The 26,074-nt window shown below is 39.4% G+C and overlaps 1 protein-coding gene and 1 long non-coding RNA gene across 4 annotated transcripts in view; both read right to left on the bottom strand.

Moving 5' to 3' along the window:
* TNFSF11 (TNF superfamily member 11) overlaps window positions 1-26,074 on the bottom strand; it is a 191,127-nt gene that overhangs the window by 138,483 nt on the left and 26,570 nt on the right. For all 3 annotated transcript variants that reach the window (XM_055244127.2, XM_055244123.2, XM_063619134.1), the window contains one exon: window positions 25,058-25,151. In XM_055244127.2, the coding sequence (XP_055100102.1) occupies window positions 25,058-25,103 (46 nt within the window). In that variant the 5' untranslated portion in view covers window positions 25,104-25,151. Of the gene's footprint in view, window positions 1-25,057; window positions 25,152-26,074 lie in introns of those variants that run through there.
* Window positions 21,328-23,031, bottom strand: LOC134732656 (uncharacterized). Its single transcript, XR_010116039.1, has 2 exons — window positions 22,881-23,031; window positions 21,328-21,534 (listed from the first exon to the last, which is right to left on the bottom strand). It is a non-coding gene; the product is annotated as an uncharacterized lncRNA (long non-coding RNA).

Genomic DNA, 26,074 nt, shown 5'->3' with positions numbered 1-26,074 from the left:
GGTCTTCATGCCATCTTCAGAGAGGTATATTTTGGGGCATTGGCTAATGCAGCCTATGACGAGTAGGGGTGACTTGGTTGATGCAGGTTTGTCCTAAATGTCTGTTCTTCCCTTCCTGGTACCAATGGGTTAGCCTGGCATAGTCTTCTCCAGGAGACAGCAGAAGTACAAGAGGGGAGAGGAAACACAAGGTTTCTGTGGTTTTGCGCAGAATGAGCACAGTATGACTCTGGCCTAATTCTGTTGGCAAAAGTAAGTCCTATGTCCAAACCCAAGCCAAGAATCTCAGAAGTACATCTTTCCCACACTGCGGGTACATTGCAGAGTTATGTGGAGAACAATGCAGATACAGAGAGGAGGAAAATATTAGAGCCAATAACACTATCTATTGAAGATTCTAGTAAACAAAAATATTTCTTAAAAAATTAATGTGCACAATACATGTTTACAAAAGGGATATGCTTTTCCCTATGAGGCAGTTTCTGGCTCTGTACTTCCAAACAAAATATATCTTCAAAAATAATGAGGAACATTGTTTGTTTGTTTGTTTGTTTGTTTTTCTGATGTGTCTGGAGTTTGCTGGCAGCATGATATGCTCTGGCTATTTCTTTGTTGTCTGAGAAAAGTGCTGACTCTCTTTGAGTGATTTTGATTCAGTTTCTCTCTGAGAAAGGCCAGGGTGTGGTGAAAGAATGTGTGTAGGGTTGGGTTAGGGGAATTAAAACATTTCGATTAGGTAAATGATGAGTTAATGGGTGCAGCACACCAACATGGCACATGTGTATATATGTAACAAACCTGCAAGTTGTGCACATGTACCCTAAAACTTAAAGTATAATAAAAATATATATAGATATAAAAAAACTTGCCACTGGAGGAAAACAACAACAACATAACTGTATTTAGACTAACTTCCTTGCAGACAGACATGCCTTACCCTCCCTGGAGTCCCTGCCTAGATTCTCAGCCTGGCAGGCTGCTACTTGGGAACTTGGGCAAGTCACTTTAGTTCTCTGACTCTCAATTTCTTGTTCTGTAAATGGGAACTAAAGGGAGGGTGTCCTACTTAACTCTAAAGGTGTTGTGAGTAACAAATGACATAGCAAATGGGAAAGGATGATGAAATACTGCAAAATACTGCCCACAGATAGCGTGGCAGATCATCTGAAATCTTGGCTGTTAACCAATTGAGCACATAAGCTTAAGGAGGCTGAAGTTACTCAATGGTTCAAGCTACTTAGGTTTTATCCTCAGGAAATGTTGTTCCAATACCCTTAGGGGTTAGTTATTCCCCCTAGGGAAGAAGGCTTAGGCGATAGATGCAGGACAACTTGGATGCTTTTGGAAAGAGAGGTTCTGGGAATCTCTAACCCTGAACAACCTGTTTCATCATGTTTTTTGAGGTTGTAGACTATGTTGAGTATCTAAAGAAAGCTACGTCTCCTCCCCTTAGGAGAAAAAATGCATCTCTGCATATGAATGCATCATTTCAAATATAATTTTAGGATGTGGATGGGGAATGTTCCTCCCAAAACCTCTGCTTCAGACAAATAGTGCCTGGAACTCTGGGGGCACTGTCCATGTTTCCTCAGAACCTTCACCAGGATGCCTCCATCCGGAGTTTGACAGAAAGGGCTGGGTCTTCCTGCCTCTTTCTTCATTTTTGGTATTCTCCTCTCCACAGACAGAAAGACAGAAATTTAGCTCCAAGACACTAGTGTTTATTGGCTCAGCTTATTCTTTAAAGGCTATATTGCACCAGCAATTCTCTGGACATTCACTTCTATTCCCAATCTACTTCTCCTCTTCCTCCTCTGCCTCTGATTCACCTCAACTACTGCTGCTGCTTCTATTTCTCCTGCTCCACCTCCTTCTTCTTCATTTAAAAACCAACCTTTTAAAAATTATTTTATAAACATACATCATTAATGATAATGTGCCTGAAAAGGTATCTTAAAAAGAACATCACATAAGTAATGCAAGCTCAGTGGACTCTTTTACTTTTATAGGAAAAGAATTCAAGGTATTTATTATGTCCTGGATGATAAGTGAACAGTATCACTTCATCCAAACTGCCCACCCTGCGTCCTAGCATTTCGTGTTGTTGCAGAACTGCTACTTTAACTCCCCAGTATAAATTATTGGTTATTGGTAGACATGAACTCAGTTATCATCTGTAGCATCCCACCTTTGAGGATATTTAGGATTATAACCATTGAAGGATGAGGATCATCGGAAAAAATGAGCAAGGCATAGAAGGACCAAGTGGGGGAAAAGAAACTATGACTCCAAAAATTCACAGACCGTGACAATTGCAAAAAAGATGGTATCAGCAAATGTGGTGATTTTTCTACAGCACTCAAATTCCTGTCCTGCATGTCAACTTAAAAGAATTTTGTCCGAAGGACATCACACAAGAATCTACTCACACCCTGAGGTTTTGAAACTTTCAAAACAGCAACTGAAAAAAATAAATAGGCTCATGTATTCCAATCAATCTGTGATCCCTCTTGATATTTTCTGATGATTGGACTGGTGACCACTTTGCCACACTGTTTAACGTCCATGTTATTTTTATACTTATTGTACATTATGTTGCTCAGGCTTAATTTATGAGCACTTAAGCAAAGGTGTTTCCTTTTTAAAGTATCTTTCTAGGTGTGGAAATGTTACTGAGTGAAAGTATAGCAAAAGGAAAACACTGTTGAACGATGTGTTTTAATAATTCTTTGAAGCTATGGACTTTATTGAAGACCCTCAAAAAAGCTATGGCTCTTCTCCTAAAGGAGGAACAGTGCACCTATGCATACGAACCACAGTTCTGAGCATAGTTTCAGGATTTGGGTGGAAAAATGTTCCTAGAGTCTTAATTATTTCCCACACTCTGGTAGGAAGATTGTAGTTTTCTCTAACTAATGCTTGTAGTTTCTTTTTTATGCTCCTTCAGGTAATAACAGCCTACTGGAAAGAATCATCAAATAAACAAACCAGGTGAAGTCTAATAGGAAACAGTCACTCAACTTAAAAGAATGTGAGAGTGAGCAACCACACCTTTCTATATGTTTCTATTTGGCTTTTATGAAAATCTTTTGGGTGTGGGAATTCAGTGTTTATAACTGTTAGATTTTCCATCCTTTGAACTTTGTCATTTGTACAGCAGCTGTAAAAAGAGGTGAAGGCTGTAAATAGGAACTTAATCATCCAGTGGGCAAATTGTATTTCATGGCATATATTACCATAGCATTTCAGAAGTTTTTGTAGGAAGTATCTATCTATTTGAATTGCCTGGTAAATATGAAGATGAACAAGGAAACTACATGGACCATGATTTCCATACGCTCTGCAAGACTGTTTGAAAATCCCTAGTGCCATTGACATTCATCTCTTAGAAGTGGTCTGAAAAAGATGTGGTCTGGAAGATGTTGTTTACTTTGGAAAAAAATTGTTTTTTGTTGTTGTTGTTGTTCTGCTACTACTGAGAAACTTGAATCATTAGGTAAATGTCTCATCTAATTGTTCTAGTTAGGTTTTTCTCTGGAGAAACTGATCACCTATACTATAATGAACACAACACATTATCTCTATACTTTTTTCCATTTGTAAAGATTAAACCAACTAGCCCTATAACACTGCATTTAAACAAATTTACAAATAAGAGCAAGATTAGTCACATCCACGATTTGGGCTTCCAGTTCTCCTTCTTTGTCCCTTTCTTGCCTATCCTTAGGGAAATGTACCTTAAAAAATGCCCTCATTAAAGGTGAGATGGAAGCTGGGAAAAATAAATCTCAGTTAATCAGCTGTGGTGATTACGGGCATGGTGTCTCATGCCTGTAATCTCAGAACTTTGAGAGGCCAAAGCAGAAGCATCACTTGAGCCTAAGTGTTTAAGACCAACCTGGACAACAAAGCAAGACTCCATCTCTACCAAAATTTTTTTTAAAAATTATTAGCCAGGCATTGTGGCTCAGGCCTATAATGTTAGCTACCTGGGAGGCTGATGTGGGAGAATTGCTTGAGCCCAGGAGGTCGAGGCTGCAGTGAGCTTTGATTACTTCACTATGCAGTGATTACTCCAGCCTGGGCAACAGAGCAAGACCTTGTCAGTAAAAAACAAAACAAAGCAAAACAAAAACCATGATGGCAATAATTTGAGAAAGATATGTTCCTCTATCACAACTTTGGTCACCACCACAACCATCATTGTTATCATTGCCATTATTGGAAACATTATCAGCTATTACCATGTGCCAGGAACTATGTTCAGTGCTTTCTTTACACTGCCTTAATAAACCTCACTTCCCTATTAGGTGGGGGCCTTTGCACAGGCTATTTCCTTTGCTTGGAATGCCCTTCCCTGCCCCTTTCTGATGCACACTAGCCCATCCTTAACCCATCTGATTAATACTAACCCATCCTGCCACCCATCAGACATTACTTCCTCTGAGAAGACTGCACTGTCTCCATGTCCTTCTATTCCCCCTTATCTTTCTGGATTACTAAGCTGCCAGGCATGGAAGAGCAGGGTATTTGCTCAATAGGCAGTGTGCAGCACATAGTACACGACCTGGTACATGAGAGTTTGTATTTGTTCAATACATGTGGCCCTTGGGCCATATATGCGTCCATATAGTAGGAAGTGCCACAATGAGGATTCTATTACAGTACTTTTCTGGATCCAGAGATTTAACCACTGGAATTCCACCTCCTGCCTCCTTCTCTTCTTCTGTTGCCTCCTTCTCTTCTTCTGTTGCCTCCTCCTCTTCTGCATCTTACTTTCTTTCCTCTTCATCACAACAGCATAGTGCAGTGTGAAAAGTGCTGGCTCTACATTCAGACTGTCTGGGTTTGAATCCAGATAGAGATAGTATACGCAAAACACTGAGTGCTCAATAAAAAAAAAAAAAAAAAAACCTGTCTTAAGTATATCATCATCATGATACGACAGACTCTGAATTTAAAAGGTCAACATGATAAATAAATGAGAAAATTTTATATATTTGTGTACATGTTGCAAAATAGAGAAAAATCAACATATCCTAGAAATTGGTGCTATAATTGCAGGTTTAATTTTACCAGTGGTTACATTTCTCATAGTTTCCTGTGTTGGAGTATGGCCTGAGAATGAATGACCACAGAATTACCAATTATCCTGTAATTTTAAAAGTGTGGTTGAATTTGTTTCTGTTAGCATTAAGTTTTCCACTTACATAAAAACTTACTACACAAAAGCTTTGGGGAAAATGGATCAATCTTATGTTTTCTATCTAGCATTAGAAGCTAGTGAAGATAATGATATAATTAAACTCAATATCCTTATGAAAAAAAGAAAAGTAATGGCTGGTTTGTATCTCTAAATAGCTACATTAATTAAATTCCAGTCTCTTGAAACACTGAGATTTGGGGGGAGAATACACAAATGTTTTTAAATGTTAATTTTGTATGATAAAACTAGGGTTATTCTGGCCGTTCTTTTTTACTTATAGCACAGGGACACTTAAAATAAAAAGCTGGAAATTCCAAAGATATATTATTCTACCAACAATAAGCTCATGCTTCCATAGTGTTATGTGACTTTCCCTTGATTCTAATTCCTAAAGGCAGGAAAATTGCAGTCACTTCTTTATATGTATGACTTTGCCCAGTGCAGGGCACAATAAATACCTAATGAGAATTTGCTGATGAGGGTGAACACATCTAGTGTGTTAGAATTCAAGTTCTGGAGCATTGACTTAGCCACTAACTACCTTGGAAAGAATGTAGGTAGGAAACCTGAATTCACTATCGTAGAAAATTATCAGCACGCCATTTTCTCACCAAATGTTCCCTGGTTTCCTTAAGCAAAGTGCTAGTGTGCAGCATTGGAGAAGCAGGAGAACTTTGATCACATAATCTCTCTAGACCTTGGGTTCTTGCCTGGAACACGCTGGTCTGTTACCTTGCAGTGAAGGTGGCTGGGGGGTGGTGCCCTCTCGCATTAAGAAGACGTCAGAGGTGAATGGGCAGCAGGCATGTGTGTTTTCTTTCTGTCTGCCTAGTCCAGGAAGAAGATGGAGAGCAAAGGCTTTGGGAAGGGAAAATTGTCCTTTATCCAGGGGAGTTAGAGAAGCCAAATAGCTTGGAAGACTAGGAGCCTCAGTAGAAGCTCTCTTACATTAACTATGGGGGAGGCAGGGACATTTCACTTCTCTTCATGATGAACAGGAAAACCTAGCCCCACAGAAGGCTGACTTGACCATTGTAACCCATTAGCCTGTTGCAAAGTTACAGAACACAACTAGCTCTTTAGTGGTGTTTGGCTGGTTTGAACTTAAAAATTTTAAAAATTAAAAAAAAAAGGATCCTGTTTTTCCTAATTCTAAAAGTAATATATAGTGATTGCAAACATTTCGTAAAATACAATAAAATAGGCCAGGAATAGTGGTTCACACCTGTAATCCCTGCACTTTGGAAGGCTGAGGCGGGCCAATCACTTGAGTTCAGGAGTTCAAGACCAGACTGACCAACATGGCAAAACCCCATCTCTATTAAAAATACAAAAATTAGCCAGGCGTGGTGGCCAGTGCCTATAATCCCAGCTACCCAGGAGACCGAGGCAGGGAATCTCTTGAATCTGGCAGGTGGAGATTGTAGTGAGCTGAGATCCTACCACTGCACTCTAGCCTAGGCAACAAGAGTGGTACTCCATCTCAAAAAAAAATACAGAATAATATAAAGCAGACAAAAATTACTTGGACTGGAATCATCCAGAAATTATAACATATTTAACATTTTGGAATATTTTTTCTTTTTTAAATAAATTAATGTATAAGTACTTAAAAGTAAGTGGGATCATAATTTATATATTGTTTTTAACCTTACAGTTTCCCTCCTAGTATACTGTGAGCACTGACCCATGTCCTCACATGATTTTTAATAATGTCACAGAATAGTTATATTTATCACAACTCTATTTTGGGCTATTTACATTGTTTACACCTTTGGAACTAAAAATACTGCAATGGGCGGTGGCTGATAAGATGGCCAAATAGGAACAGCTCCGGTCTAAAGCTCCAAGTGAGATTAACGTGGAAGGCGAGTGATTGCTGCATTTCCAACTGAGGTACTGGGTTCATCTCACTGGGACAGGTTATACAGTGGGTGCACCCCACGGAAGGCAAGCAGGACCAGGGTGGGGCATTGCCTCACTCAGGAAGCACAAGGGGTCAGAGAGGGAGTTCCAAGGGAAGCCATGAGGTACTGTGCCATGAGGAACAGTGCACTCTGGCCCAGATACTATGCTTTTCGCATGGTCTTTGCAACCCACAGACCAGGAGATTCCCTCAGGCACCTACACTAGCAGGGCCCTGGGTTTCAAGCACAAAACCAGGCAGTCATGTTTGGGCAGACACCAAGTGAGCTGTAGTTTTTTTTCATACCCCCAGTGGTGCCTGGAATGCCAGCAAGACAGAACCCTTTACTCCCCTGGATAGGGGGCTGATGCCAGGGAGCCAAGTGGTCTAGCTCAGTGGATCCCACCCCCACAGAGCCCAGCAAGCTAAGATCCACTGGCTTGAAATTCTCGCAGCTAGCACAGCAGTCTGAAGTCAACCTGGGATGCTGGAGCTTGGTGGGGGGAGGGGCGCCCACCATTACTGAGGCTTGAGTAGGTGGTTTTCCCCTCACAGTGTAAATAAAACCACCTGGAAGCTCAGACTGGGCAGAGCCCACTGCAGTGCCACAAAGCCACTGTAGCCAGATTGCCTCTCTAGATTCCTCCTCTATGGGCAAGGCACATCTGAAAGAAAGCCAGCAGCCCCAGTCAGGGGCTTAGAGATAAAACTCCCATTTCCCTGGGACAGAGCACCTGGGGGAAGGGGCAGCTGTGGGCGCAGCTTCAGCAGACTGAAATATTCCTGCCTGCCGGCTCTGAAGAGAACAGCAGATCTCCCAGCCCAGCGTTTGAGCTCTGCTAAGAGACAGACTGCCTCCTCAAGTGGGTCCCTGACACCCGTGCCTCCTGACTGGGAGACACCTCCCAGCAGGGGTCAACAGACACCCTATAGAGGAGAGCTCTGGCTGGCATCTGGTGGGTGCCTCTCTGGGACGAAGCTTCCAGAGGAAGGAACAGGCAAAAATCTTTGCTATTCTTCAGCCTTTGCCTGTGATACCCAGGCACAAAGTGTCTGGAATGGACCTACAGCAAACTCCAGCAGACCTGCAGCAGACAGATTTGACTGTTAGAAGGAAAATTAAGAAACAGAAAGGAATCGCATCAACATTAACAAAAAGGACATCCACACAAAAACTCCATCTGAAGGTCACCAACATCAAAGACCAAAAGTACATAAATCCATGAAGATGAGGAAAAACCAGTGCAAAAAGGCTGAAAATTCCAAAAACCAGAACATCTCTCATCCTCCAAAGGATCACAACTCCTCGCCAGCAAGGGAACAAAACTGGATGGAGAATTAGTTTGACGAATTGACAGAAGTAGGCTTCAGAAGGTGGGTAATAACAAGCTCCTCCGAGCTAAAGGAGCATGTTCTAACCCAATGCAAGGAAGCTAAGAACCTTGAAAAAAGGTTAGAGGAATTGTTAACTAGAATAACCAGTTTAGAGGAGAACATAAATGACCTGATGGAACTGAAAAACACAGCACAAGAACTTCGTGAAGCATACACAAGTATTAATAGCCGAATCGATCAAGCAGAAGAAAGGATATCAGAGATTGAAGATCAACACATTGAAATAAAGCGTGAAGACAAGATTAGAGAAAAAAGAATGAAAAGGAATGAACAAAGCCTCCAAGGAACATGGGACTATGTGGAAAGACCAAACCTATGTTTGATTGGTGTACCTGAAAGTGAAGGGGAGAGTGGAACCAAGTTGAAAAACACTCTTCAGGCTATTATGCAGGAGAACTTCTCCAAACTAGCAAGACAGGTCAACATTCAAATTCAGGAAATATGGAGAAAACAAAAACATACTCCTCGAGAAGAGCAACCCTTTTGTCCATTATTTAAGGAGATTATTTGTTTTTTGCTTCTTGAATTGTTTAAGTTCCTTGTTGGTTCTGGATATTAGACCTTTGTCAGTGCATAGTTTATAAATATTTTCTCTCATTCTGTAGGTTGTCTGTTTACTCTGTTGATAATTTCTTTTGTCTTGTAGAAGCTCTCTAGTTTAAATAGATCCTACTTGTCAATTTTTGTTTTTGTTGCAATTGTTTTTGAGGATGTTGCCATAAATTCTTTTCCAAAGCCAATGTCCAGAATGGTGTTTCTTAGGTTTTCTTCTAGGATTCTTATTGTTTGAGGTCTTACATTTAAATCTTTAATCCATCTTGAATTAATTTTTGTACCTGATGAAAGGTAGGGGTCTAGTTTCATTCTTCCGCCTATGGCTAGCCAGTTATCCCAGCACCACTTATCAAATAGGTAGTCCTTTCTCCATTGCTTGCTTTTGTCAGCCCTGTCAAGATCAGATGGTTGTAGGTTTGTGGCTTTATTTCTGGATTCTGTATTCTGTTCCATTGGTCTATGTGTCTGTTTTTGTACCAGTACTGTGCTGTTTTGGTTATGGTAGTCTTACAGTTTGATGTGGGTAATGTAATGCTTTCAGCTTTGTCTTTTGCTCAGTATTGCTTTGGCTATTCAGGCTCCTTTTTGATTCCACATGAATTTTAAAAGTTTTTCTCATCTATGAAAAATGACATTGGTAGTTCAATAGGAATAGTGTTGAATATGTAGATTGCTTTGGGCAGTATGGCCATTTTAACAATATTGGTTCTTCCAATCCATGAGCATGGACTGTTTTGCCATTTGTTTGTGTCATTTATGATTTCTTTCTGCAGTGTTTTATAGTTCTCCTTGCAAAAATCTTTCACCTCCTCAGTTAGAGGTATCTTTAGGTATTTTATTTTTGTGTATGGCTATTGTAAATAGGATTTCATTCTTGATTTGGCTCTTAGCTTGAGTGTTATTCATGTATAGAAATGCTACTGATTTTTGGACGTTGATTTTGTATTCTGAATCTTTACTGAAGTTGTTTACAGTTCCAAGAACCTTTCAGCAGGGTCTTCAAGGTGCTGTAGGTATAGAGTCATATCATCAGTAAAGACAGATAGTTTGATGACTTTTTTCGTATTTGAATTATTTTTAATCTTTCTTTTGTCTGGTTGCTCTGGCTAGAACTTCCAGTGCTGTATTGAATGGAAGTGGTGAGAGTGGCCATGCTTGTTTTTTTCCAGCTCTCAGGGGGAACACTTCCAGCTTTTGTCCATTCAGTATAATGTTGGCTGTGGGTTTATTATAGATGGCTCATTATTTTGGGTATGTTCCATCAATTCTCAGTTTGTTAATGGTTTTTATCTTGAAAGGACGTTGGATTCTACCAGAAGCCTTTTCTGCATCTATTGAGATGATGATGTGGTTTTAGCTTTTAGTTCTGTTTGTGTGATGAATCACATTTATTGACTTGTGTATGTTTAACCAACCTTGCATCCCAGAAATAAAGCCTACTTAATCATGGCAAATTCCTTTTTTACGTGCTACTAGATTCAGTTTGCTAATATTTTGCTGAGAATTTTTGTGTCTATGTTCATCAGGGGTGTTGGTCTGTAGTTTCCTTTTTCATTGTGTCTTTGCCAGGTTTTGCTATCAGGGTGATGCTGGCTTTATTGAATGAGTTAGGGAAAAGTCCATCCTTCTTGATTTTTTGGAACGTTTCAGTAGAATTGGTACCAGCTCTTCTTTATACATCTTGTGGAATTTGACTGTGAATCCGTCTGTTCCGGGGGTTTTTTGGTTGGTAAGTTTTTTTTACTGATTCAATTTCAGAACTCAACATTGGTGTGTTCAGCATTTCAGTTTCTTCCTGATTCAATATTGGGAGGTTATGTTTCCAGGAACTTATCTATTTCCTCTAGATTTTCTAGTTTTTGTGCATGGAGGTACTCATAATAGTCACTGTGGATCATTTGTATTTCTGTGTGATTGGTTGTGATGTCACCTTTCTTGTTTGTGCTTATTTGTATTGTCTCTCTTTGTTAATCTATCTAGTGGTCTATCAATTTTGTTTATCCTTTTAAAATCTAACTTTTGTTTTCATTGACTCTTTATATGGATTTTTGGGTCTCGGTTTCATTCTGTTCTGCTCTGATTTTTGTTACTTCTTTTCTTCTGCTAGCTTTGGAGTTGGCTTGCTCTTGTTTCCCTAGTTCCTCTAGGTGTGATGTTAGATTATTACTTTGAGAGCTTTCTAACTTTTTAAGGTAAGCACTTATCACTGTAAACCTTCCTCTTAACACTGCTTTTGCTGCATCCCAGAGGTTTTGGTATGTTGTGTCACTGTTTTTATTTATTTGAAATAATTTTTTGATTTCTGCCCTAATTTTCTTGTTTATTCAAAACTCATTCAGGAGCAGGTTGTTTAATTTCCATGTAATTGTGTGATTTTGAAAGATCTTGATATATATTTCTATTTTTATTCCACTGTGGTCCAAGGGTGTGCTTGGTATAATTTAGATTTTTTAAAAAAATTATTCAGACATTTTTATGGCCAAGCATGTAGTCAATCTTGGAGCATGTTCCGTGTGCAGATGAGAAGAATTTATATTCTGTGGTTGATGAGTGGAGAATTCTGTAGAATTCTATTATGTCCAGTTGGTCACATGTCAAGTTTAAGTCCCAAATTTCTTTGTTACTTTTATGCCTGAATGATCTGTCTAATGCTGTCAGTGGGGTGTTGCAGCCCCTGAATATTATTGTGTGGCTGTTCAAGCCTTTTTGTGGGTCAGAAGTATTTGCTTTTGGAAACCGTGTGCTTCAATATTGGATGCATATATATTTAGGATAGTTAAGTCTTCTTGTTGAATTGAACTCTTTATCATTATGTAATGCTGTTCTCTATCCTTTTTTACTATTACTGGTTTAAAGTCTATTTTATCTTTATCTCTTTTTGTTTTCTGTCTGCATGATAGATCTTTTCCCAGCCCTTATTGCTGAGCCTATAGGTATAGTTACATGTGAGGTGGGTCTCTTGAAAACAGCAGAAAGATAGTTCTTGTTTTTCTTATCCAACTTGCAACTCTGTTCCTTTTAAGTGGGGTGTTTAGATCATTTACATTCAAGGTTCATATTGATATATGAAATATTGAACCTATCATGAAGTTATTAGCTGGTTGCTTTTGTAGTTTCTACTGTGTGGTTATTTTATAGGGTCTGTGGGCTATGTACTCAAGTGTGTTTTGTAGAAGCAAGTGTATTAGTCCATTCTCACACTACTATAAAGATACTACCCAAGACTGGGTAATTTATATAGAAAAGAGGTTTAATTGACTCACAGTTCTGTATGGCCGGGGTGGCCTCAGGAAACTTACAATCATGGCAGAAGGGGAAGACGCACATCTTACATGGCAGCAGGAGAGAGAGAGGGATGAGTGAAGGGGGAAGAGCCCCCTGTAAAACCATCAGATGTTGTGAGAACTCACTCACTATCATGAGAACAGCATGAAGGAAACCACCCCCATGATTCAATCACCTCTCATTAGGTCTCTCCCTTGACATGGGAGGATTACAATTCAAAATGAGATTTGGGTGGGGACACAAGCTAACCATATCATTTCACCTCTAGCCCTCTCAAATCTCATGTTCTCACATTTCAAAACCAATCATGCCTTCCCAGCCGTCCCCAAAAGTCTTAATGCATTCCAACATTAATTCAAAAGTCCCAGTCCAAAGTCTCATCTGAAGCAAGGAAGTTCCTTCTGCATATGTTTAACAAACTTGCATCCCAGAAATGAAGCCTACTTGATCATGGTGAATTCTTTTTTAAAGTGCTGCTGGATTCAGTTTGCTAATATTTTGTTGAGAATTTTTGTGTCTATGTTCATCAGGGATATTGGCCTGTAGTTTCCTTTTGTCATTGTGTCTTTGCCAGGTTTTGGTATCAGGGTGATGCTGGCTTTGTTGAATGAGTTAAGGAGAAGTCCCCCCTTCTCAATTTTTTGGAAAGTTTTGGTAGAATTGGTACCAGCTCTTCTTCATACATCTTGTGGAATTTGACTGTGAAGCAATCTGTTCCAAAGGATGGATAAAGGAAGCCTGTAAAATCACAAGCAAGTTAGTTCCTTGTATTATACAATGGGGGTACAGGCATTTGATAAATGCTCCCATTCCAAGTGGGAGAAATTGACCAAAACAAAGGGGCTACAGGCCCCATGCAAGTCTGAAATCAAACAGGGAAATCATTAAATCTTAAAGCTCCAAAATTATCTCCTTTAACTCCATATCTCACATCTGGATCATGCTGATGCAATAGGTGGGCTCCCATGGTCTTGGGCAGCTCTGCCTCTGTAGATTTGTAGGATACAGCCCCCCATCCCAGCCACTTTCACGGCTGGCATGGAGCATCTGCAGCTTTTCCAGGCATGCAATGCAAGCTGTCAGTGGATCTACCATTCTGGGATCTGGAGGATGGTGGCCCTCTTCTCACAGCTCCACTAGATAGTGCTCCACCCAGTGGGGACTCAAAAGCAAGTTAGTCCTCAAAAGCAAGTTAGTGTGTGGGCTTCAACCCCACATTTCCTTTCCACACTGCAGTAGCAGAGGTTCTCCATTAGGGCTCCACCCCTGCAGCACACCTTTGCCTGGACATCCAAGCACTTCCATACATCCTCTGAAATCTAGGCAGAGTTTCCCAAACCTTAATTCTTGTCTTTCTGTACACCCACAGGACCAACACCACATGGAAGCTGCCAACGCTTGGGGCTTGCACCTTCTGAAGCAATGGCTGAGTTGCACCTTGGCCCCTTTTAGCCATGCCTGGGTGGCTGGCACCAAGCTCCAAGGCTGCACACAGCAGAAGGGCCCTGGGCCCAGCCTACGAAACCATTTTTTCCTCCTAGGCCTCTAGGCCTGTGATGGGAGGGGCTGCCATGAAGGTCTCTGACATGCCCTGGAGACATTTTCCCCATTGTCTTGGTGATTAACATTTGGCTCCTCATTACTTATGCAAATTTCTGCAGGTGGCTTGAATTTTCCCCAGAAAATGGGTTTTTTCTTTTCTATTACATCATCAGCCTGAAAATTTTTCAAACTTTTATGCTCTGCTTCTCTTTTAAACATAAGTTCCAATTTCAAACCATCTCTTTGTGAATGCATAAAACTGAATGATTCCAGAATAACCCAGCTCACATCTTGAAGGCTTTGCTGCTTAGAAATTTCTTCCACCAGATACCTTAAATCATCTCTCTCAAGTTCAAAGTTCCGCAGATCTCTAGGGCAGGGCAAAATGTCACCAGTCTCTTTGATAAAGCATAGCAAGAATGACCTTTGCTCCAGTTCCCAAGAAGTTTCTGATCTCCATCTGAGACCACTTCAGCCTGAACATCATTGTTGACATCATTATCAGCATTTTAGTCAAAACCATTCAGCAAGTCTCTAGGAAGTTCCAAACTTTCCCACATCTTCTTGTCTTCTTCTGAGCCCTCCAAACTGTTCCAAACTCTGCCCATTTCTCAGTTTCAAAGTCACATCCACATTTTCAGGTATCTTTATAGCAGTAACCTACTCTACCAGTAGCAATTAACTGTACTAGTCCATTCTCACACTGCTATAAAGATACTACCCAAGACTTGGTAACTTATAAAGAAAAGAGGTTTAATTGACTCACAGTTCCACATGGCTGGGGAGACCTCAGAAAACTTACAATAATGCTAGAAGGGGAAGAGGCACATCTTACATGGCAGCAGACAAGAGGGGGGTAGTGAAGAGGGAAAAGCTTCTTATAAAACCATCAGACCTTGTGAGAACTTGCTCACTATCACAGAAACAGCATGGGAGAAATAACCCTTATGATCACGTCCCACCAGGTCTCTCCCTTGACATGTGGGGATTACAATTCAAGATGAGATTTGGGTGGGGACACAAAGCCAAACCATATCAGCAGGTATCATTCTTTCATTTCTATGTTTAGAACTCTCTTAAGGGTCTCTTGTGATCAATTAGTTGTAAACACCAGTGTACTCGGACCAGCCATTAAGGATCTCTTGTAAGCCTGGTCTAGTGGTAACAAATTCCCTTAGTGCTTGCTTGTCTGCAAAAGATTTTATTTCCCTTTTGTTTATGAAGCTTAGTTTGGCAGGGTATGAAAATTCTGGATGGAATTTCTTTCCATAAAGAATTTTAAAATAAGTTTTCAATCTCTCCTGGCTTGTAAGGTTTCTGCAGAGAAGACTGCTCTTAGACTGATGGGGTTCCCTTTGTATGAGATCTGACTTTCTCTGTAGCTGCTTTTACAATTTTTTCTTTATTGGACATTCTGGTGACCATATGCCTTGGTGATACTCATTTTGTATAATATCTCACAGGTGTTCTCTGGATTTTTCATATTTGGATGTCTACCTTTCTATCGAGATTAAGAAAATTTTATTGAATTATTCCCTCAAATATGTTTTCCATGTTGTTTGCTTTTTCTCCTTCTCTCTTGGGAATATCAATAATTCGTAGATTTGGTTGCTTTACATAATCCCATATTTCTTGAAGACTTTGTCCATTTCCTTAAATTCTTTTTTCTTTATTTTTGTCCAACTGGATTAATTCAAAAGACCAGTCTTTACGCTCAACATCAGAGTTTAAATACAAAAGGAGCTCTTTCTGCATAGCTTGCTGTTCCTCAAACCCTGTTTCTTAAAGCTTAAAAAAAACTTTGTATTTTCATTTCTTATTTGCTATCAACCTATCCTCAGACATCCTGACTTTCCACCCACTTCTATGTGTGACATTGGAGTTACATCATTATCTTTGTTTTCTGAATCCCCACATGTGAACTCCAGTCTCTGTGAGTTATTAGTTCTGTGAGTACTTGACCTGATCTAGCTATACTTGGTATTTCTGTCATGCTCTTTATTCTTTCTGTGACCCATTTCACACAAACATCCACCAAAGTTAGGCACTCTCCAATTTGCATTTGATAAGACATGACAGAGCCACATCAGAACCTATCATCATAATTTGCTACTGCCTTAGGCTTAGTGAGCAGTGTCCATGTTACTGAACTCCACCATCTGCAGAGTCCTTAGATGCCTCCAGAGAGAGGTTCTCTGGGTCTTCTCAATCTCTGCTCCTTCTTACAGGGGAGCTCCCAAGGCAAATTGTGGAAGTAGATCAAGTCCACCCTTGGCCCATTTAGGAAACTCCTGTCTGCTTAAGCCTATTACTGCTTCTCTAGACAGCTCCATATTTTATAGTTCTTCTTTCTTAAAATTCACCATTCCTATGTTCCAGTCCTGCATGGTCTTTACTGGACTAATCCATGCTGATGTGTGAATGACAGGGTATATGTTACCCTACTCAGGTAAGACAACTGTACTTTAACAAAAACTTTCTGGAGATAGTGTTGTAACCCAAAGGAAATCCTCTTAAAAAGCTCTATTCCAACTCTAAGAAGTCTGCTAGAGGATAGGCATTTGTGGCAAATAAAGCTTGCAGTGCTTCTGAAATTATAGGATGTAACCAGCTCTTTATTCTGCCTGAACATAATGCCAGTCCTCATGGCATATGAATCCTTGTAAGAAGTGTCACCAGATGCAAAGTAGTGGAAAATGGAGAAGTGTTAATCTTATGCATATTAGCTTGAAGGGGAAGACAATCATTAAGTATCCAATTTATTTTGCTGCTTCTTCCTGGGAGGGAAGAAAAGGAATTAACATTTATTGAAACTCAACTGTGGGCTAGTTATTATGCTGGAAACTTGATATTCACCATCTCATTAGTTCTAAGAATAGCTTTCATTTGTTAAGTGCTTGCTTTGTGCCATATTCTAGACTAAGAGCTTTAAATATATTACTTATTTGAATCCTACTAATAATCCTATAAAATAAGTATTATTAACTTTCGTTTTACTAGGCAGAAACAAGGCTAGAGAAGTTAACTTGCGTAGTACTATGCAACTAATCAGTGGCAGAGTAGGAGTCAGACTTTGATCTAACTTCAAAACCTGTGTCCTTAACACAGTCCTCTAAGATAGCTATAATAATCCCATTCTTCAGATGAGGAAACTGAGACTCAAAAAAGTTAAGTAATTTGCTCTTTGTCACAGAGCCAATTGGTGATCAACCCAGTTTCCTCAAATTCAGGTCTACCTTAGTATAAAGCCCTTATGTTCCTACTTGTTGAGCCTTGGCAGGAGTTGAAGAGATGCCCTCCTCTCAAAGACCTTTATTTCAGCAGATGGGTCATTCCAGGATAAATAATGTGGGTGAATATCAGAAAATATGTACAAAATGCACAAGGACCACTCCTCAAGATAAAAGTTGACCTAAATGTCTGGGGTTTAAACTTTGTCAATAATACTATGCTGACCTTCAAATGTCTTTCTCTAAATTTCGCCATCACCACACTTCAATGTATGATGAGGAGGGGCTTGGTTATTGAGAGAAGGCTCCAGTCATATTTGCTATATATACATAATTGCTTATATTGCTTAATCCAATGAAATAACGAATACCAGGAGTGCAGAGGGTGGAAAATAGGGTACAGCCAATGTTGAAATGAAGTTCAAAGCAATGACTAAAGGTGTTAACATAAAATTATTCTGGAAGAAGAGATCTGTTGGGGTGGAAGGGATGTGGACAATTGTGAAAAGAACTATGGCTGAGACGGGGTGGTGGCAAAGACAGACAGAAACAGGTCAGAGAGATAAACAGGTTTCAAGCCATTCTGTGTCAGGAAAAAAAACCAACAAGGCCTTTACATCTTTCCCCAGAGCTGTCCTTGGGTAATTTCTAGCTCATGAATTCTCCCTGAAGGCTCCCAGGTGGCCTTGGCCTGCACTTCTTTGAGGCTGATTTTGTGACTTCACTTCCCAATTATAACCTATGCTGGGAGCACATAGGATCTGGCAGACCCACTGTGAATTCAAGGCAGACATTCATGTAGATGACTGCATAAGGTAAAGTGTGTTGACTGGGGGAAAGGGCACTGATTTGGGAACTAGCAGGCTAGGTTTTAATCTCATCTCTACCACTGAAAGTTTTCTAACTTCTCAGTGCCTCAGTTTCCCTAAGGTTGGAGGAATAAGTGCAAATTATTGTAAGAAGTGTCACATGAAACCATTTAGGACAATGCCTGGCACATGGCAGATATTCTTTCACCTTGCATAGGTCTTTTTAATATGAGAAGGTATAAATCCTACCTACCTTGAACTTAAAACAAATTTTTCCCTTCCTCCCATAGGTTTTAGGTGAAAATTATAGTCCTCTTCAGGATCCATATCAAATTATTTTTAATATTTTTATTATACCAAATTTTAAACCTTTAATCATGGGCATGATTCTTTGGAAATATCTAAAAATCATTTAGCACCAAGCCTGGTGAATAAACTAGATAATATGTTTTTTTCATTAACAAGGAAAGAAGGGAGAGAAGAAAGGAGGAAGACAGAAAATTGCCCAAAGTACTGATTTTCTTGGGTGACTCAAACTGACAAAATGTTAGTCCAAAATGAAGTTTCTAAAAATGGCAGCAATTTGGAATAAGAACCTACTTTGAAAGGAACAAGAAGATAACATTCATTTGGATATGAATGTACTTTTGAACTTGACAAAAAAAAAGCATGCAGTCACACCTTGTAAGCCTCTGAAAACAGGAAAGAGGGAAGGGATCAGATGATGCAAAATCTCTTATTCATCCTGTCTCAGATTCTATTGGGTTGGCTATATCCTCCTTGTTGGCTATGTGTATACAGTACCTCTATAAGGAAAAATAGACTGTAACGTATTTACTCCTATTGTTTTCTCTGGTTGTACAAGCTTTCCTGGGAAATAGCACAGAAATAACCAGTCTGAAAATGGAAGTTAAAGGAAGCAGATTCTAATACTGATTGTATATGTGATGTCGGGTGTTACTTGTCCTCTCTGAACCCCAGTTTCCTCCTTTCTTCATCTGTAAAAGGGCAGGATTCATTTTAGATCTGATTGGATTAATACAGTATTTTGCTCTTGCCACACTCCGTTCTTCTCAGGGAAGCAACATGATTCTCACGTGTAGATGCAGAGGTGGATTTACCAGGAAGTTATAAAGCATGAGTTTCAGGGCCACTCATCTGCACAAACTATTCCCGGGCCCTGGAGGTGATGATGTGTTCACAGGGTCATATATTTTTGTTAAATTTGCCAATGTAGGTACCTTTGTGTGTTTTTTTAAATTATTTCTTTCTTTTTCTTCTTCTTCTTCTTCTTCTTCTTCTTCTTATTATTATTATTATTATTATTATTATTATTGAGACAGGATCTCTCTCTCTCACCCAGGTTGGAGTGTAGTGGCCTGATCACAGCTCACTGCAGCCTTTAACTCCTGGGCTCAAGCCATCCTTCCGCCTCAGCTTCCCAAGTAGCTGGGACTACAGGTGTGCTCTACCATACCTGGTTAAATTTTTTTACCTTTTGTTTTTGCAGAGATAAGGTCTTTCTATGTTTCCCAGGCTGGTCTCAAACTCTTGGCCTCAAGGGATCCTCCCTCCTTGGCTTCCTAAAGTTCTGGGATTACAGGCATGAGCCACCATGCCTGGCCTGTATTCTTTTTCTTAAAGAGGGTTTCCAACGTTGCTTAAGACTCAAGCTCCACGAAACCTGGATCTGCCCATATATAGAAGATATGTTTCTTCCAAACCCACCATAAAATTTAGACTTCATGGAAAGTAGACAAAACCATCAAGTGATCAAATAAGTCCAGAAGCTAGCTTTAAAAGCAAGCACTTTCAAGTTCCTCTACCTCTCATCTCCTCTTTGACTTATTCTGTTTTTTTGTTTTGTTTTGTTTTGTTTTGTTTAAGAACAAGAAGTGGAGATTTTAAATGGTAAAATGGCTGACCCAAATTCACAACCTAGATTGAAGTCATAAAATGCACTCCTGATAATAGTTCTCTGCTCCAGTACCAGGGGCAACAAAAACCCTGAAAGCATGTGGTGATCTACTTCACTAACTGCACAAATCACAAACTGCAGAGCAAAACCAGTGAAACTGGATATACAGCCAGTTGCCATTCCTTGAAGGCCAGTTGTCACATTCACCTCATGTTTTTCTACACCATATAAAATAGAGTATCCAAGAGCTGTTTTTCAGGCACAGTGGAGATTATTTCTACTCTCAATTACAGTGACTAAAATAGTAAGAAATGCACTGGGAAGAGAGAATGGGCTGGCATTTATTTAATTAGTTTTCAAGACAGAGTCAGTCTTCATAAAAATGAGTTGGGGGTGTGTGTGCTTAGGGTTCCTCCCAGTTGCTGCATGCTCCTACAGCCTGCCTTCCTCACAGACATTTGTGGCTTGCCATCTTCACAGCCCCTGCCTCTGGCTTGCTTTGGGGGTACAACCAGTAGTATGTGTTCTCCTGCTGCAGCCTCACAGGCCATATCCAGGTTCTTGGAGCTTGAACCAAGTTCCCTGGACTGTCTGGGTACCCACACCTCACCAAGCTGCACGGAGTCTCAGCTCCTCTCCACATGGGGGCATCAACCCTGGTGTATTCTATTCCCGCAGGGAAAACATAGTCACCACGAGATTACTAAACACAAATCTGACTTCAGCTGCAGGGAAGCCAGAAGAATTGTCCTTGGGGGGTAAACTACACACACACACACACATATTTATTCAAGTTGTTGGGAATGTGAGCTACGATGTGATGTTTCACAAGCCACTTATGCAATGGTCAGCCTACTTCCTGAAATTGATTCTGCTCGTGGTGCCAGTAGGAGAAATATATCACGGAACTTTTTTAAACAAACAATAATTATGCATGTATTAAACTCTACATTCCTTTGTCCATGAAATTCTTTCCTTCCCTATCTTGTTCACTGCTGTGCTTCTAGTTCTTTGCTCTGCCTCTACCCATAACCAACATTGTCCTCTGGAGACATCGGTTGTCAAACTCTCTTAACATTCATTCATAAAAATGTTTATTGAGTGCCTACCTTGTGTCAACACTGTGTTTTGCTCTTGGGGAATGAAAATTAAGAAGAAATGGCTCCTGTCCTTATGGACTATACAGTACAGTCGGAACGATGAAGAAGTAACAGAAGCCACAGTGCACTGCAGTTAAGTATTGAGATCAGGTTTACTCTAGGATGTCTATATCTGAATCCATTCAAATGCTTTCAGGGGATGTCTGGAAGAGATGTTCAGTGGAGTCTCACACACACTCCCTAGATGTGACCAAAGAACCTCTGCAGTGGTCCAAATATTTCATTTGGAGAAAACATTCTAGTGTTTTCAACACATATAATGAATATCTAGTGCTTTGGTTTTCTATTGCTGCCACAATAAGTTACCACAAACCTGGCAGCTTAAAACAACACTCATTTATTATTTCACAGTTTTATAGGTCAGATGTCCAGCAGACTTGGCTGGGATTCTGCTTAGGATCTCACAAGTCCAAACTCAGGGTGTCAGAGCTCTTCACGGGAGGTTCTAAGGGAGAATACACTCTCTGGTCCATTCATGTTGTCGACAGAATTCATTTCCTTCTGATGGTTCCCATGTTTCCCCTCTGTCTTGAAGCCAGTAATGGTGGATTTAGCACTTCTCATACTTCACAGCCCTCTGACTTCCCCTGTACCTTCCTCTTATGATTTCAAGGGCTCATATGATTATACCTGGCCCACCTAGATAATCCAGGATAATCGCCCAACTTTAAAGCTTTTTAGGAATAATTCATTGATATATAATATCTCACAAGTCTATTTCTCTTCCTTAGGAAATATTTCATTTCCCCCATATTTTGTCTGTAGAATTTTTGTCCCAGTCCTAAATAGGAAGTTGGCTGTTAACCCTAACACAATGAAAAACCAAATTCTGTGGAAGTTCAGTCATGAGAAAGAAGTCCGTGAGAGAGATTAACAAATTCTAAATTCTACACCTCATACCTGTTAGAATGTCTGTTATTTAAAAAGAAAGAAAAAAGAATAATAAGTGTTGGTAAGGATGTGGAGGAACTGGAACCAGTGTTGGTAGGACTGTAAAATGGTGCAATTGCTATGGAAAATAGTGTGGTAATTCCTCAAAAATTAAAAATAGAACTATTATATGATCCAGCAATCCCATTTCTGGGTATATATCCAAAAGCATTGAAAGCAGGGTCTCGACATGTTCATAGCAGCATTATTCCCACAATAGCCAAAAGGTAGAAGCAACCCAAGTGCTCATCAAAGGATGAATGGATAAACAAAATGTTCTATATACATACAATGGAATATGATTCAGCCTTAAAAAGGGAGGAAATCCTGTCACATGCTACAACATGGATGAACCTTGAAGACATGCTAAATGAAATCATCTAGTCACAAAAAGACATATACTATATGATTCCACTCATATGAGGTACCTAGAGTAGTCAAATTCATAGAAACAGAAAGTAGAATGGTGGTTACCAAGGGGCTGAGGAGAAGAGGAAAACTGGAGTTGTTATTTAAAGGGTATAGAGTTTCAATTCCGCAAGATAGAAAAGTTCTGGAGATCTATTTCACAACAATGTGAATATACTTAACACTACTGAACTGTATGCTATAAATGGCTACATGGCAAATTTTATGTAAGTATTAATATCATATTTTTTAAAGCAGAATATACCAACACCAAGAGTGAACCCTAATTTAAACTATGGACTTTGGGTGATAATGATTTCTCAGTTTAGGTTAGTTGGTTGTAACAAATGCACCATTCTGGTACAGGATGTTGCTAGTTTGGGAGGCTGTGCTTGTGTAGGGGCAGAAGGTATGGGAATTCTCTATACTTTCTGATCAATTTTGCTGTGAACCTAAAACTTCTCTAAAGAATAAATCTAGTTAAAAAATAGTTCTGCATTTTAGACTATGCAAACATTGTAAACATCCAATAATACCTTCAGAAAAACTTGCTTATGCCATGGGTGAGGACATCAGTGGATGGCCTCAAAGACAACATCAGTGTGTTGTAACACAAGCCATAACCTATGGTCAATTCTTGCTCCTTTGGGAGTCACTCCTTCGGAAGAAGCAGAACTCCTTCTTTCTTCTTCTGCAACATAAGGGAACACATTAAGTGACCACTAAGGCCAATTTGACCAGTACATAACTTTATGAGACTATGATTGTAGGTTCCATACGTAATTTTTGTTGAGTGAAAGGTTGTAAAATAGATGACTTAACTTAGGATTTATGTTTGTGATTCATGATTATGTAATACTTCCCAGATTCCCCATTTAGAGATATAACAACGACTGTGTCCATGAATTCACACCTAACTATAATTTGAATTTTCATATGCAAGACCTAAAAGCAATTAAGCTGTCCTTCCTTAAAACAAAATACAGCCACAAAACAAAGCTCAACAAATTTTAAAAGATCAATATTATAGAAACTATCTTTTTCTAAAACTGGTAAAAATAAACTAGAAATCAATAGCAGAAGGAAAACTGGAAATACACAAATAAGTGGAAATTTAAAAACACCATCTTAAATAACCAACAGGTCAAAGAAGAAGTCATAAGAGAAATTAGAAAATATCTTGAGACAAATAAAAATAAAGCTTATGAGATGTAGGAAAAGCAGTGCTAAGAGGAGAGTTTATAGCTATAAACATACAATTAAAAAAAGAAGAAAGATCTCAAATTAAAAACCAAACTTTACACGTCAAGGAACCCAAAAAAGAAAAACAAACTAAACCTAATGCTAGCAGAAGGGAGAAAATAAAGATTAGAGCAGAGACAAATGAAATAGATAATAGGAACACAATAGAAAACTACATAAAACTAAGAGTTAGTTCTTTGAAAATATCAAAAATTGACAGTCCTTCAACAAATGGTATTGGGAAAACTAGATATCCTCATGCAAAAGAATGAAATTGAACGCTTATCTTACACCATGTTCAAAAATTAACCTGGGCTAATGACCCAAAGGTAAGAACCCAAACTTACAAAACTGTTAGAAGAAAAAGGGGGAAAGCTTTATGATATTGAATTTGGCAATGATTTCTTAGAAATGACACAAAATAGGCAACAGATGCAAAATAGGTAAATGAGACTATTTCAAACTCAAAAACTATTGTTCATCAATAGACACAATCAGCAGAGCGAAAAGACAACCTATGGAATGGGAAAAATATTTACAAATTATATGTCTGATAAGGGGTTGGTGTCCAAAATATACAAAGAACTCCTACAACTTAACAACAACAAATCAAACAACTCGATTTTTAAATGGGTACAGGACTTGAATAGACATTTCTGCAAAGAAGATAGACAAGTGGCCAAGAAGCATATGAAAAGATGTTCGACATCACTAATCATTAAAGAAATGCACTTCAAAACCACAATGAAATATAATTTCACACCTATTAGGATGGATACTATCAACAACTCAGAAAGTAACAAGTGCTGACAAGAATGTAAAAAAAAATTGGAACTCTTGCATACTGTTGGTAGAATTGCAAATGGTGCAGCTGCAATGGAAAACAGTATGGCAATTACTCCAAAAATTAAAAATAGAACTATTATATGATCCAGTAAGCCCACTTCTGGGTATGCATCCTAAATAATGGAAAGGAGGGTCTCAAAGAGATATTTGCACACCCATGTTTATAGCAGCATTATCCACAATAGTTAAGAGGTGGAAGCAACCCAAGTGTCCATGGACAGATGAATGGATTAACAAAATGTGTATATCCACATAATGAAATATTATTCAGCCTTAAAAAGGAAGGAAACCCTCTCACATGCTACAACATGGATGAATCTTGAGAACGTTATGCTAAGTGAAATAAGTCAGTTACAAAATGACAAATACTGTGTGATTCTACTTACGTTAGGTATCTAAAGTAGTCAAATTCATAGCTATAAAACATAGAATGAAAGTTACTAGGGAATGGGGATAGGAGACAAATGAGAATTGCTTTTTAATGGGTATGGTTTTAGTTCTGCAAGAAGAAAAAATCCTGGAGATCTGATTCACAACAATGTGAATATACTTAACACTACTGAACTGTACACTTAACACTAGAAAGTTACGACATGGGCTTTTTCCACAATAAAAAAATACTTACAGTTCATATTTTTCATTCCAACTGGATACAGCCACGTGGTTTTCATCTCTATCTCCAAATATATAGATATTCATTATGATTTGGTGGGTGAGACCTGTAAAAGAGGTGACAAGAGTTAACACTACACTTAGGAATGGCCTCAAGAGCAGTAGAGCACCCTGGGCAACAGAGAGTACCAGATTACAACTCAAACTCATTGTCTCCAGCCCCACCAAGTCATGGCACGGGCCACAAAGCCAATTCATTCTATCAATGGGCAAATCTCCTACTTCATTATGTCAGGGTTGGATTCTGTTCCTGTCTTCATGAGACTCATAATTTCTCTTTAAGTTTTTGTGTTCTCTCTGCTATTTTCTCTTCCAACTTGTTTTTCCTAGCTCTTGATGTTTCTACTCTCAAACTCTTCCAGAAACACATTCTCCACCCCCCTGAATGTTGAATGAATATTGGTTCTCCCTAAAGGATACTCCTTCTAGTGGGAATCCTCTAGAGAGATGCTGAAATTTTCTCAACAGTGGGCCTATAATATTGGTTGAATGAGTGAATGAATGAATAAATGAATGAATAAGAGCCAGTCCATCAGTGTGGCTCTGCAATATTTTGTGGCCCCTGATAAGCCATATCTCCCACCATTCTCAGAAGTTAAAGTCTTAATCACTTCTCACCATTCCTTTATCTTCCTTTATTTGTTCCTTCCCTTCAATATGTAGACATGTCCAAGTCTCTCATCTTAAAAAAAGTTTTCCTGGCCAGGCACAGTGGCTCATGCCTGTAATTCCAGCACTTTGTGAGGCCGAGGCGGGCAGATCACTTGAGGTCAGGAGTTCGAGACCAGCCTGGCCAACATGGTGAAACTCCGTCTCTACTAAAAATACAAAAATTAGCTGGATGTGGTGGCACATGCCTATAATCCCAGCTACTGGGAAGGCTGAGGCAGGAGAATCGCTTGAACTGGGGAGGTGGAGGTTGCAGTGAGCCAAGATTCTGCCGTTGCACTCCAGTCTGGGCAAAGAAGCG

The sequence above is a fragment of the Symphalangus syndactylus genome, chromosome 15, assembly GCF_028878055.3.
Source record: "Symphalangus syndactylus isolate Jambi chromosome 15, NHGRI_mSymSyn1-v2.1_pri, whole genome shotgun sequence".
NCBI classification, from domain to species: Eukaryota; Metazoa; Chordata; class Mammalia; order Primates; family Hylobatidae; genus Symphalangus; species Symphalangus syndactylus.
Note: the sequence above shows the minus strand (reverse complement) of the source record. Positions and strands in the feature narration are given on the sequence as shown.